This window comes from Cryptotermes secundus, unplaced genomic scaffold, assembly GCF_002891405.2.
Source record: "Cryptotermes secundus unplaced genomic scaffold, Csec_1.0 scaffold280, whole genome shotgun sequence".
Classification (NCBI taxonomy): Eukaryota; Metazoa; Arthropoda; class Insecta; order Blattodea; family Kalotermitidae; genus Cryptotermes; species Cryptotermes secundus.
In genome coordinates this window covers 496,013-509,551 of record NW_019720566.1, presented here as the reverse complement: position 1 = coordinate 509,551, position 13,539 = coordinate 496,013, and the positions used below count along the sequence as shown (strand labels likewise).

The 13,539-nt window shown below is 43.4% G+C and overlaps 1 protein-coding gene across 5 annotated transcripts in view; it reads left to right on the top strand.

The window, feature by feature from the left end:
* Positions 1-13,298, top strand: part of LOC111868691 — a 264,586-nt gene extending 251,288 nt beyond the window's left edge. For all 5 annotated transcript variants that reach the window (XM_033753203.1, XM_023859580.2, XM_023859589.2 and 2 more), the window contains one exon: positions 11,210-13,298. In XM_033753203.1, coding sequence (XP_033609094.1) covers positions 11,210-12,847 — 1,638 coding nt within the window. In that variant the 3' untranslated portion in view covers positions 12,848-13,298. The remainder of the gene's footprint in view (positions 1-11,209) is intronic.
* Positions 13,299-13,539: the final 241 nt, after the last annotated feature.

Sequence of the window (13,539 nt, the reverse complement as noted above, 5' to 3'; positions counted from 1 at the left end):
TTGCGGACTAAAACCACGGAGTTTGTTCGTTTCATCTCCTACATGTTTCGGTATTATAGACCATTTTCAGAAGGACATATCAATACATGTGGAAACTACAATTGTACAATTGTACTATTACAATGTGATTGGTCATTATCAGTACATACAGATACTATTATAACGTCATGAATATAAAATATTAGCCTTTAACAATTACAGTGATGTGCATGAATTTATTAAAATATCTATAAATTAATATAATTAGTCTGTTTACAAGCATGATTTAAAAATGTATTAAAATCTAGAACCAATTTGGTCCGTGTCCTTTATACTGCCTCTCTTTAAAAGAAGTTGAGTGTCTACCGCGTCGTGGTTCCGTTGTTTGAGGAATAGGACTCTTTAGTGTCGTCCTGTTGTTCGGGCCACGCTGTGTTCGGTCGCTCCGAACGAAACATGTAGGGGATGAAAGAGTAAGAAAAAAGAAAAAAATTATCAGTCACACTGGACGGCGTTGAAAATCTTTTATGGTATTTTCATTTTTTGTCTTCCGATCAAATTTCATGAATAAATACGCTCGCTAATCAAATTTAAAATTTCATTCAGACAGTAGGAACGTTTGAGTCTCTTTCTATAAAATTTAAGTCGCCGGAGATGGGAGAATCAGGAGAAGCTTTCAGGCGACCCGTTTTTTTTTTCAATTCGCTAAGTGGTGGGTGGAGACCAACTGGGTCCACTGCCACGGAGGATTATGATGATGAAGAATTTGATGGAATGAAGATTGGCAGAGGAAACCGAAGTACTCGGAGAAAACCCACCCCCAGCGCCACTTTGTCCACCACAAATCCCACTTCTAGACCCGAGATCTAACCCGGGCCGCCGTGGTGGGAAGTCAGCGACTAACCGCTTGAGCTATGGCGCGGCCTAGGCGACCCGTTTTACGAAAAACACGAGTTCCGGCGCAGAGCAGAGATGAAATCAATATGTGGCATTCATGTGAGAAAGACCGCCTTTAGTGTTCTTAAATCAAAAGTGGGATTTGTTGCATGCTCGAAGGAGCCTTGTCAAAAATATTCCACATTTACTCGTATTGCATGAAAGAAACATTTTGAAGACACCGATTGCCGTAGGGTCTCAAACAGTAATATCCCAGGTTTTAATCCTACTGAAATTATGGAATTATAGTAGTTCGCACTCTTCTGTTCTGCAATTGTGGAGGTCTTGTTGTGGTCTCCATCCAAGAAGTTCGACCGCTTGTGTGATAGAGGAGGCGACGGCTCGACTCTGATTCAAGCGCGAATAGGAAGAAACTGCTATGCGTGTGAGCGAAACATATTCGATCCTGGTCTCGCAGACAAAGGAAGCCAGTGAATGAATCTTGTCACTATCTTTCATCTATTTTCAAGGATAATAATACGCAAAATATTAGCTCCATATGTGCCATGAGCTACGCTTTACCCTACCCAGTTCAGTTGATTTCGAAGGTACAACGCCGCTGTTATAACCTCTCCTCGGATACCTTTTCCAACTCGACCAATTTCCATTTCCATGTCACTCACGCATTTCCGTGTCGGCCTCCCAAGTTGGCGTCACACCAAAGTCCTGTATGAATTCCTTGCCTCCCTCAATTTAGCTACATTACCAACCCATTCCGAGAGCCGGGATAACGCAGTCGGTACAGCGACTGGCTACGGGCTGGACGACCGAGGGGACCTAGTTCAAGTCAGGGTAGGAGCAATAATTCTCTCTTCTGCATGTCGTCCAGATCCGTTCTGGGGCCCACCCAACCTGCTATCCAGTGGGTAACGAGGGCTCTTTCCCCGGGGGTAAAGCAGCCGGGACATGAAGCTGACCATTGACCTACAGCTATTGCCGAGGTCCAGAAAATGTGTGGATCTATACACCCACTCCTCCGTACGCCTTCATGACGTAGTGCTTAATTAGTTAAGCACAGGGACAACTTTACCAACCCATCTTAGTCTTCTAGTGTCCTAACAGCACTAAGTGACTTGCAAACCAAACGTAGCTCCTCGGTATGCAGTACCATAATCCCCAGCTTGAATGAATGTATATATAAGGGTGGGCCTTCTCGGCCCTTACACCGCGACCTAAAGTGGTCTATTGTGCTTAATCCCCAGCTTACTTCATCCCTCTTAGGCCCGAAAATATATATTTAGTACTTCATAACATACATATATCCTTCCAGTAAAGTAAGACAAGACTTTCACGTCCTTACAAATATCAGGCAAATTTATTATTTGATATGCCGATATCTTAATTCATGACGTTACAATTGCATATTGCACTGCACAAATTATACATAATTCTCACCTTGAATTTAATTAAACGATAAGCCAAAGTGTGAGGTCTTTGTAATGAAATTTGAGCATCTCATTGAAGTGTGAATTTTGTGTGATGTTGTGGGCTGGACCTCTTTTTATTTTATTTTATTACTAAGAACTGAAATGAAATTCTATTTTGTCACTTTGTAAATTAGGGGCTTTATAATAACCGAAGTAAAATTAGTTTGTTTTTTTATTTAGATCACACACATAAAGAGTGATTGAGGCGGTTAAAATGGTTTGAGTGATGAAGTATTGTGGACGTTCGGATGGACAGATATGACCTCCGCGTTATTCGAAGTTATTGGAAGTAAATGCCTAAGCATCAGGAATTACTTCGACGAAGAATAAGTGATAGGCTGGGCTAACACGTTGCTGACAGGATACAAAACGTATCAACGAAGAACTTCGTGTCAGGTGCTGGGAACAAACAACTCCTTTTACTTTGTGATCCCGAAAGTGATCATAAGCCATTCTTACATGCATCCCTTTCATTCTTATTTCCTTTCTTGCCTGATACTGCTCCTGAGTTTAGATGTTTTTTATTTATTTTCCTTTTGTATTATTCGATAATAATGGTGTCACAGCTGCTCGCACAGATAAAATATAAAATGGGTTGGAGACGAGGGAAGCAGGAACGTTTTGGCGTGTACAAAGGGCGCCTATCGAGTCTGACAGGACGAAACCTAGCAGCTGTGCCAACCGTTGGAATTGTACGACTTCAATAGGTACATGTAGCTCTAACTTAAAGAGATTCAGTGCATGAAAGATATGGTAATTTAACAAGGAATGTGATGCGGAAGAAAGTTAGAGCTTAAGGTTCGGCCACACAGAGCGCTACGTACGCGACGCACGCTACGTACACTATGTTCGCTATACGAACAGAAAAATATCTCCCTTTATTGCTAATGGGACTGGCCACACAGACTTCCGTACGCTACGTACGCTACGTTTTCTATGTTAGCTGCGTCGCAGAGTGTACACAGCGTACGTAGCGTACGTAGCGAACATAGCTTAGCGCTCTGTGTGGCCGAACCTTTATACATCCATCGGAATTATGTGAATCTTTCATAACTTGCACTGGATTACGAATCCAGTTAAAATGGTACACGAATATAGGCAAACCTTCAAAAGTAACCCTTTCTGATTTGCCGGTATATACAGAGTGGCCAAAGAGTCGGTTAACTGGTTAATAAAACATTCACTAACAAAAAAACACTCCGTGGCCTGTAGTCCGCAAGCGAACTATACCGACCGAGCGACCGCCGCTTGTCGGCGAAGTTAATGCCAACTTTTGCGGATAGAGGATGTCGCGTGGTCAGCGCAACGAATCCCCACGGTCGTTAATCTCGGTTTTCTAGACCGGAGCTGCTATTTTTCCATTCAAATAGCTCCTCAACTATCCTCACGAGGCTGAGTGGACCTCGAGACCCACTACTTCTCAGAATATCTGGGAATCGTTGGGGGGATCGAACCCGGGACCTCTGGATCTGTAACAAGGAACTCTGACCACTAGAGCACAGAGGCGGTTAGAAATGTTTTGATTATTTACTGGAGTTGCAAAAGTTGTTCGAAACGAGCATATAAATTTTCAGTGCGCAATTCTGAACGCTGTGATTCGGCTCCACAAATTGACTGGCATAGTTGTGTTGTTTTAGGTTAGCTGACTTTTGGGCCACTCTTTATAACCAACACAGAATTAAATAATTATCTGGCAGCAAACTATATCTTAAGAAAATTTTCTGTATTTCCTGACCCGCGCCTTGCCGAATGTATTGTCATCTGTGGCAGTATAATGCAACTACTTTCTACATTCACTCCTTAACGTTTCGTTGTTAGAGTTCCATAGGATCGTAGTTTCTTCTTCTGAACCTATTAGTGAATGCCTATATATCCCTCTGCAAGAATGTCAGTATTATGGAAGAGGAATAGGCCATTTTTTCAGTAAAGTGTAGGATGGGGCTCTTCCGAAGTGACTTCGGGCAGGAGGGCCTCAGGAAAATAGTTCAATACTTTAGATGTTATTATACAGATCATCGACTATTCTTGTTGACTGAACATAATGTCACGTGATTGAGTTACTATAGACGAGGTTTTAGGTTGATATTCGGATTTATTGAACTCGTGAATACGCTTTACAATTCACTGTTACACACACACACACAAACTAGTGGCAACAGTCACATCTTCACTAGCCGTTCCTTGACAGCGGTTTCAAATAGCAGACGTTCCCCTTCCTTTGGATTCCCGAACGGTCCTCGGCCTCAGCTACCAGCTTCTCACAGCAACAGCTCACCATGACTGAACCCTAGCAGTCCTGTAACTCACCAAATCACCAACAAACTCGCTCACTAACTACACTGACTGACTGTTACGTACTTCAGGACTGGCGGTTTGCCGCCAATCCATCTTAGAGCCAATTTCCCCTTGAGGTTCACGACCACAGTCCTTTTTCAACTGAACTCATGCGGTCATTGTCCTTATGTAATATCTTCTCTGACGACAGGATGGGTTTGTATCTTGTGAATAATCTTGGCCTTTCGACAAGTGTACGTGTCACACATATAGCTTGTTATTGAAAATTCTTACTTTTGCATTACGTACAAGTCCTCTGTCAATAAAGGTTTTGCAGTGCAGATCACATCTATCTTAATTTTCTTCTGCTACAACGGCAGCTTAGTCACTTGAACGGTCGTAAAGTAAGCCAGTACTTAGGAACGGCTGCTGTATGGATGATTCTTTCACAATCGTTGCTGGGCAACGGGACTGCGTGGCACAGTATCAGCAGACATAATAATGAGGTTATTATTGGCAATTCAGACACATCATTTTGAACTCTGATTGGTGCTGTTACAAATTAAGCTTAATCTGGGCGAGTTTTACTCGGGTTCGTCGTATTCAGTTGTAAAATATGTTTACTAGGGCCTCGAATCTTGAAATTTAATAAACACTTCGACTTTCTTGCAATTGCAATAGCCCTAACATTCTCTTACTGCCTCAGAGATACGTATTAACTCTTGGCAAAATATCGGGGTATTAATAATATCCAAACAACTCGGAGCCCATGTTCCTCCTGGCCCTCTTATAAACGCTACTTGAACAGTTTCCGTGAAATTGGAAACGGAAGTCATGCCCCGCAGGAGACAACCCATCTCGGTACACTTTTTATTCAAAAACGAAATTCCAGTCGCGGAATTTAATGGATGTTCTGAATTCTTGTATGCTGTTGAGTGTTCTAAAGCGATGGAAGCTCTACCAAGGTCATTTTAGAACACTGTACATTAATAATATGACGGCATTTCATGCAGTCATTCTCCGACATTTTTAGCCCTGGGAAAGAAATGCCTATATTATTGGGCTGGACTCACATACCATGTACGTTGCTTTTTTTGTTACCTTCATTAATTGTTATATTTACTTTTTTATTTATTTTATATTGATTATGTATTGCAAATCTTTGCCTTCACTGGCAAACAGTGAAGTCAGTGAAGTGAATTTTCAGTAGATTTCTTCACGACACTGTAATTAATTCAGATATATAGCGTCGAATCATTGAATGACCGTAATGAATTGAAAAGGATATGGAATTTATGAATAAAAAATACTCACAGTTTCCGTGGTTAAATTTTGGGTTCCAAAGTATTATGCAGTGGTGTACTATCTCAAACAGCTGACCCCACTGTTAAGGTCTGGTCTGTTATCCTATCCCAACTGTCATCACTTGCTGTAAGCCTTGGGATGGCAGTAACTGCTGACCCCACTGTTAAGGTGTGGTCTGTTATCCTACCCCAACTGTCATCACTTGCTGTAAGCCTTGGGATGGCAGTAACTGCTGACCCCACTGTTAAATTGTGGTCCGTTATCCTACCCCAACTGCCATCACTTGCTGTACGCCTAGGGGTGGCAGTATAGGTTAGGTAATCTCATTGGGCGAGTTGGTTCAAGCGGAAATGCTTCTAACTTGAGTTGCCTGGGTTGAATCTGGTCTGGTATTGCTAATCGAACTAAGACTTTACGTAGTTATCATCAGTTACGGCCCAATTTGTCACAATATTATAGGGATGAATTAATATCCATGTATAATAGCATCTTCGTATCCTCAGTGAATTCAGAAAGTTCGGTAAAATCACGATACAAAAGGCGGGTAGACACACACACACTCTCTCTCTCTTTCTCTGGACATTCAATCGCGTCTTAACACCTCAACAGCATTTCGGACTGTGTCGGAGTACACAAAGAATTTGACAGCGGAATTCACAGAAGAACGAGAAGAATGCCGTGTGCAGTATTAAGAGAAACTCCAAGATGTTTACGACGTGAACTCTTTAATATTGTTAACTTGTCTGTGTCCCAATCTACTGTCGGAGTGAGGTAGGGGCTGGAAGGATGGAGGAAATAGCCTGAAACGCTAGAAATGGCACATAAGACACATGGGAAATCGATACGGAAACAGAAAGTGTGGGAAAACTATCTTCAGTCCCTGCCATTAATATTAGAGGAAACATACCTCAGTGTCACAGCGATAAATTTAGATTTGCTAGGTTGTGATTGTTCGTCTTGAAAGGATAGAGCTAGATAGCTCTAGACTGGTTTTCGAAAGGAAGGACCAGACCTACAGCTTAAGTAGAACAACAACAAATTTAGGCAGGTATCCTGAAGAAAAATTATCATTAGAATATCATAAATGCCTGATCATCTTTTTTAACCCATTAAGTTATCAGAAACATAATATGTTTCTGGGTTTTAGATAGGAGAAACGGTCTTCCTTAGAGTGCAGTACACATTTTTTTTTTCCCCCTCGTAGTATCTGAATCGTCCGTCAGTTTCAAATAAAATTTGGTGCAAAGAAAGGCTTCTGTTGATATGCGCATGTTATGTTTGTTAAATTCGTGTGCTAACCCTTTCAGTATGGACAAAGTGGATTGTTCAGTATAGGGTATACACCGATAAAATATATTCCTAAGAATAGTTGTACTTAAGACAGAAAATATCAGCAAGTTAGCACAAAATGTTTTCATTTAAATGCTTATAACTGAAGACGTGGTCAAATTGAATCGCTCTCGAAACAGGATACTCCGCTGACGAACATGCAAGAGAGGCATAAGTAGCAACACCGTCGGTCTTTTATCGAGGATTGAAAAATAAGTACAGTATTAGTGTGTGATGCCACGTATGTAGCGACGGAATGTCGTGAATTTAACTATTCTTAATTTATTTTTAAATACCGTTAAAACTTAAAGATACAAATGAACCTTCACTGTTTCAGAATGTAATGTGAGCTTATACCTGGTGAGACACATAAACACACATGAGAGGAATGTACAGCCTAGGAACGGGAGATCCAACCACTGGGATGTACGCTGTATATTCGAATATGTAGTACATACTCACAGAGGTTGGCCGTGCCATAGCTCAGGCGGTTAGTCGCCGGCTTCCCACCGCGGCGCCCCGGGTTGGAGCCCAGGTCAGGTCATGTGGGATATGCGGTGAACAAAGGGATAATGGGGCAGGTTTTCTCGGAGTACTTCGGCTTCCCCTGCCGATTCTCTTTCCACAAATTGCTCTACATTCATCATCATCATCCGGGGCTGGTATAGTAGGCCAGTTAGTGGCCGACGTACCAAGTGGACTAAGTCTCACCCCACTGCAAGAAACTAAAAAAACAAAAGCTAACTGCTTAGAGAGGTTGCTGGTAGATGAAATAAAGCTGAAAATGTAAATATTTTTTTATTCGCCCACTGTTTAGGAGTTACGACGCTTATACTCACTTATACTATTGTGATTATCGATTTTTACAAAATGGAAACAATTCTCCTATAAGAAACATGTCAATTGATCTCACTGTTTTTATTTAAGGAAAGGAGGAAAGTAAATGCTGTCCTTTTTAGCTTTCATCAGTCGCTACTTTTAGAGTACTCTTTCTGAGTATATTTCTCCGTGTGGTCGGTACTTTTCAGCACATTGGATACACATCACAACAAATACTCCACGTTTTCCCCCCTCCTTCTGAACCCAAACCTCACAGCAACTTCGAAGTGAGCCACTAACAGTACCAAGCTGTCTAGGTAGATTCCTAATGTCTGAAACAGTCACCTCAGTAAAAATAATTACGTATCACAATCCCTTCTTCCTTCAGATATCCCCATAAATAAAAGTTAGGGGGAATCAGATCGGAACGTGAAGGCCAAGCCACTGGATGTCCACGTCAAGTTGCTGTAGAGCCAACCGCGCATTCGACGTACAAAATGGGGAGCGGTACAGTCGTGCTGTATCCAAATGCTGTCGCGCACAATACAGGCACATCCACCAATAACAGTGGAAACGTTTCTTCAAGAAAATCGGCTTAGTGCGCTCCACCGAGACGATCCAGTATTACATACGCTCCGATTACATAATTATCTACGATGCTGTCCCAAAAGCGGACACTAAATCATTGCCGGAATGATGGATGACGGTAGCATGAGGATTCTCCGTTGCCCATAAATATAAGTTGTATAGACTGTGTACACAGCTTCTTGTGTCCATACGCTTTTGCAGCACCAATTGGGAGAAATGCAGACGGAGATGTTTGTCCCCTAGCTGAAAACATTTTGCTAGATGTACATGGGATGGATGTAATTTATTCTGAAGCAGAGTACGCTCTGTTGCACCCTTATAAAGTCCTGTTGCAGAAGAAATCTGGTGCTGGTTAAAGTTAACGTGTATGATATGCAGTATTCCCTCATCATCCCGCACGTTGCGCCTTCCGCGGCCAACATGCGCACGCGGTATGCGAGTGCCTGTGTCCCTCACATTGCGATTCGCCATCTGAGGGACACAGGCACTCGCATACTGCGGCCAACTTGTGCACTCGCATACCGCGGCCAACATGTGCACGCGGTATGCGAGTGCCTGTGTCCCTCACATTGCGATTCGCCATCTCAAACGCGCGTCGGTGAAGTTATCTCAGATCCGGGGATCCATGCTGATATTCTCTCGAAACAGCGAAAGGATTTCTGTACATCGTACACAAAATGCATATGTGCAAATTCTGCATTAGTAAAGCTAGGAATTTGTGTTGCTGCTGCAGTTTTTGTCACTACTAATACTGTTCGAGTCTGATAACTGTTCTTCACTGCCTATTTCCAAGATCTCTCAGCATGAAGTCCCCCCCCCATCAAATCATCACCACACACGACAGCGATATCACGTAACTATGTCGTAACCCTGAAACGCAGGAGAATCTGGAGGGGAAATTTATTCACATTATGTCGTAACTCTGAAACGGAGGAGAATCTGGAGGGGAAATTTATTTACATTCTTATCCAGAACTCACGCGCCCAACAACGTCATTAAATAGTGTACTAGAGCTCTGAAGTTTTCTGTATCCTAAAAAGCCCAATGACATCGGAAATAAAATAATTTCTTTCACATTTTTATCCGTGATTTTCTTTTGTTCTTTGTCTCGTCTTTCTCCTCATTTCCTCGTCAAAACATTAAAGTATGTTACGTATTTATCTATTAGATGGGGTAGTTTAGAACACAGAGCTGCCGCATGTACGTAAGAATTACTGCGGAGTGGGAATGGCATGTACGAGCAGCACACATATAGTAAGATAACACACATACATAATCGTAAACCGTCTTCTCTCTTATGTATAAATGAGATGCTGTATTAATCCATAATCTACAGAGTGCTAACGTTAAATATACTAATCGAAAGTAAATATTGAAACTAAGCTAACCTAACTCCTGATACTATAATTTCTTCCTCCATTATCTTATGCCACCACGAAATAAGCTGGAAAATAGTAAACTACCTTAAAAGCCAGATGTACACTAATGATTATATGGCATTGATTCTGTCGGCAGACTCTCGTTTGTGCATCACATAAAGGTGAAGTTGCCAGCAGTGTTGAAGAGCCTTGCAAGGCGCAAGTTTTTTTTATATATTTTAAAGACAGTTTCACCTATATGATGTACAAAAATTCAGTTCGTACCCCGCAGGAAACACATTACGCCTCCGCTACATAGATACGGTTAATGCTGTTCAGGGAAAAAGCTCGCTGTTTACTCTGAGTGCTATATGACACACATAAATACACACTACGTACAGAATGTACATTTTTAATGTGTTTAAGTGGATGGTACGTATAAAACCACTGGGCTTTAAAGGGTTACTATCATTGAAAAGAATGGACCTGTTTAGTAGCTCAGTGGAAGAATCCATGACTTGTATTCATAAGTGCTAATTTCGGACCCTTTGACTGGGCACCTATTGAGTATTTTACGTGGCATGCTCCAGAAGCAATGTAGTCATTACATACAGGCGCTGTCCCAAACATGTTTAGCAGGTCAGCATTCAAAGACTTACTGCAGCCGACAAGCGTCGTGACTGATCGTCGCGTGCAAGAAAAAGAATTCTAGACTGAAAGGTACTTCGATCGAATATTCGCCGAGACACAATTCGTTCTCCTGACATGAACTCAACGTGAAAGTTGTTGGATTCATTTTGCAGTGCTTAAAGCAATTGCGTCGATTTAGGGTTATTTTAATGTTCATTGTATGATAATATAATTGTTAATTTAACAATAAGCGAGGCATTATTGTTCCAGAGATTGTCCATTTGTTTATATAGGTCCAAGTAAACAGTAAGCGCTCTAGAGTTAGAAATATGATTGATCATTACGTTGCATAAATATGATTGTGGCATGTATACTTTCCTTTAATCAAGAGCATGTGCCTATCACGGAAAAAGAGTTTAAATTGCTTGAATTTTTCGCCTTTTCTCTTAGGTTGTCATATTTGCTAATTAACTTGTTCTTGTAGAAGGTTTCAGATTATCTGCTGTGATAGATACAACCAGAAACCTTAGGAACTCTACAGAGGGCGCTTCTTTATGCCCACAGGTTGACATGAGACGCGCTTCCTACACGCCTTTGCCAACCCAGGCCCCTGCCGAGCCCCTCATCGTGGTAGAAGAGTCCGGCGGGACGGATGACGAAGAGACGCCAAGCAGAGAATCATCTCCGCAGCTGACGCTGCACCCGGGGCTGCTGTCTCCTTACCGCGACATGAGAAAACGCTCCCTGCCCACCCCATCCTGCACCTCGGGCATCACAGCTAGCCAAGTGCGCCGCCTTTCGGAGCACGGCGTCGAGGGCAGAACGGCAGCGTCGATGAGAGAAGCTGCCTTTCTGGCGACGCTGTCGTCCGCCCCGGCGCCCGCACCCGGAGGAAGACGTCACTCTGTAGTTACAATCTCGCGAGCACCACCTCCCTCTATCTTGTTCGGCCGGGGGCGCCGAGAGTCTATCGCGGCGTTCCCGGCCAACTCGATGCAGGTGACAAGGGTGCTAGCGAACCGACGCGACTCTACGTCGTCCGTTCCTCGACCGCCCAGCACTTCTGGCAGCACCAGCGGTAGCCAGTTCAATCTGCAGCTCGACATCATGGATGACATCGCTGAGATCAAGGCAGCTAGAAAGGTTCGGCTTAAGATGTGGAAGACGCCTAGTCATGAGAGAGTCTGCGAGGTCCAACCGTTGGACGGTACTCCGGGAACATCCGCCTCGGCGACGAGATATCACCAAGTATCCGCAGGACCTTCTTCCAGACCTGACGCAAGTGCAACTACTCAGATATCGCGTCGCTACTCGGACTTTGTCCCAACACAACCGGCACAGCATCCCAAACGAAGAGCTTCTGAACAAGTTCCTCCTTCTTCCTCAGGATCCTCAGCAACACCTCCCAAACCGTCACCATCCACGGGCATCATCTGCTCCAACACGGACCTCATATCAATCATTTCTTCTCTCGCTTCCTCGGCACAAGAGATCAACAAGGATCCTGGAGAGGAAAGTCCATCCAGAGTGTCATCATCCACCAAAGGGAAGGATTCCTCACAAGGAGCAGAGAAAAGCGAAAGCAGCAGCTCCGCGAGTGCTGAAGAGAAAAGAAATCGACTGAGAAACTTGCGGTCCAACAGCTTCGATGTGTCTATGCTCCTCGGCGCAGGTGTAAAGCCGAAGCAGGACACTGGGAGATGCAGCATTGCAGGTCCTGCCAGCTGGTTCGTCAAGAGGCATCAGCCGAAGAAATCAGAGCCACCTAAGGGACAGTCACCCGTAATGGGCAGCCTGTTCCAAGAAAAGGCAAATGCAAGTGTCGCACAGAGTTCAGAAAACTCTTCGATGTCTCCCGAATCGGGGCAACAGAAGACGTCGTCAAAGACTTCCTCGCCTCCAGATAACAAAGTTCTTTGGGACGAGAAAAGTGGTTCAGTCGTGGATGCTCAAGTTCTGGGCAGTGCCATTGAAGTGTTCCTGGCGAGACGAGGAAGTGGGAACGACAGTCCAGGGGGCACGTCCCCCCAGAGTTCCAAGGTATCTCCTACTAAAAATAATGGCAAGACTGCGAGTGGATCTGGAGTAGCAGGTACATCGTCGTGGTTCTCTGGAAACAAAGACGCAGAGGACGAAGCGGGTTCTTCAGATACATGCGACACATCTCTGTGCTCTACACTCAAGGACTTGTTCGTCAAATAATGTGCCATGCTTTTGGTCAGATCGGCTCATACGTTCTCACGTGTATCTTATGCAGCAGATGAACTGGCATGGACATTGCACAGCGCCGTAGGAGGAACAGGCATTTAGATGTCAGCGAGATTATCGTACCATTATTCGAATTTTTAAACGTAAATGTAAGCGACAAATTAGCGTTGTGTATTTGTTAAAACTGTGGGAAAAATAACGACTGAATTTCCGATGTATTCAAAATGTACATGGAGAATTTCCAGCATAATTCTGAAGAACAGAATTTTGTAAATAAAGGAAATATCAAGGCAGCAGCATAAAGGAGGAAGTATAGATCTGACTTATTTTTCGAACATTCAAATTGTCTATAGCTGTCAAATATATCATTGGTATAAGCGGCCTCCGTAGTCTAGAGGTAACGTTCCCACCTCATGACTCGTAGTACGCGGGTTCAAACCCGGCGGAGGTCGTGGAATTTTTAAGGGCGGAAAAATTCAGGGAACAAGTCCTCCGGGAGGGACTTTAAGCCGTGGGTCCCGTGTCGTAGCTTTACGGCACGTAAAAGAACCTCATATCTCCTAAGGAGGTTACTGAGCCAAATTCAAGGACGTTTGGCCCAACAGCAGTCCCTAACGCCTCTGATAGATGGGGAAAGCATTATAGATACCGTCAAGCCAGTAGAGGCCGAACTCTCTGGCTTGGTC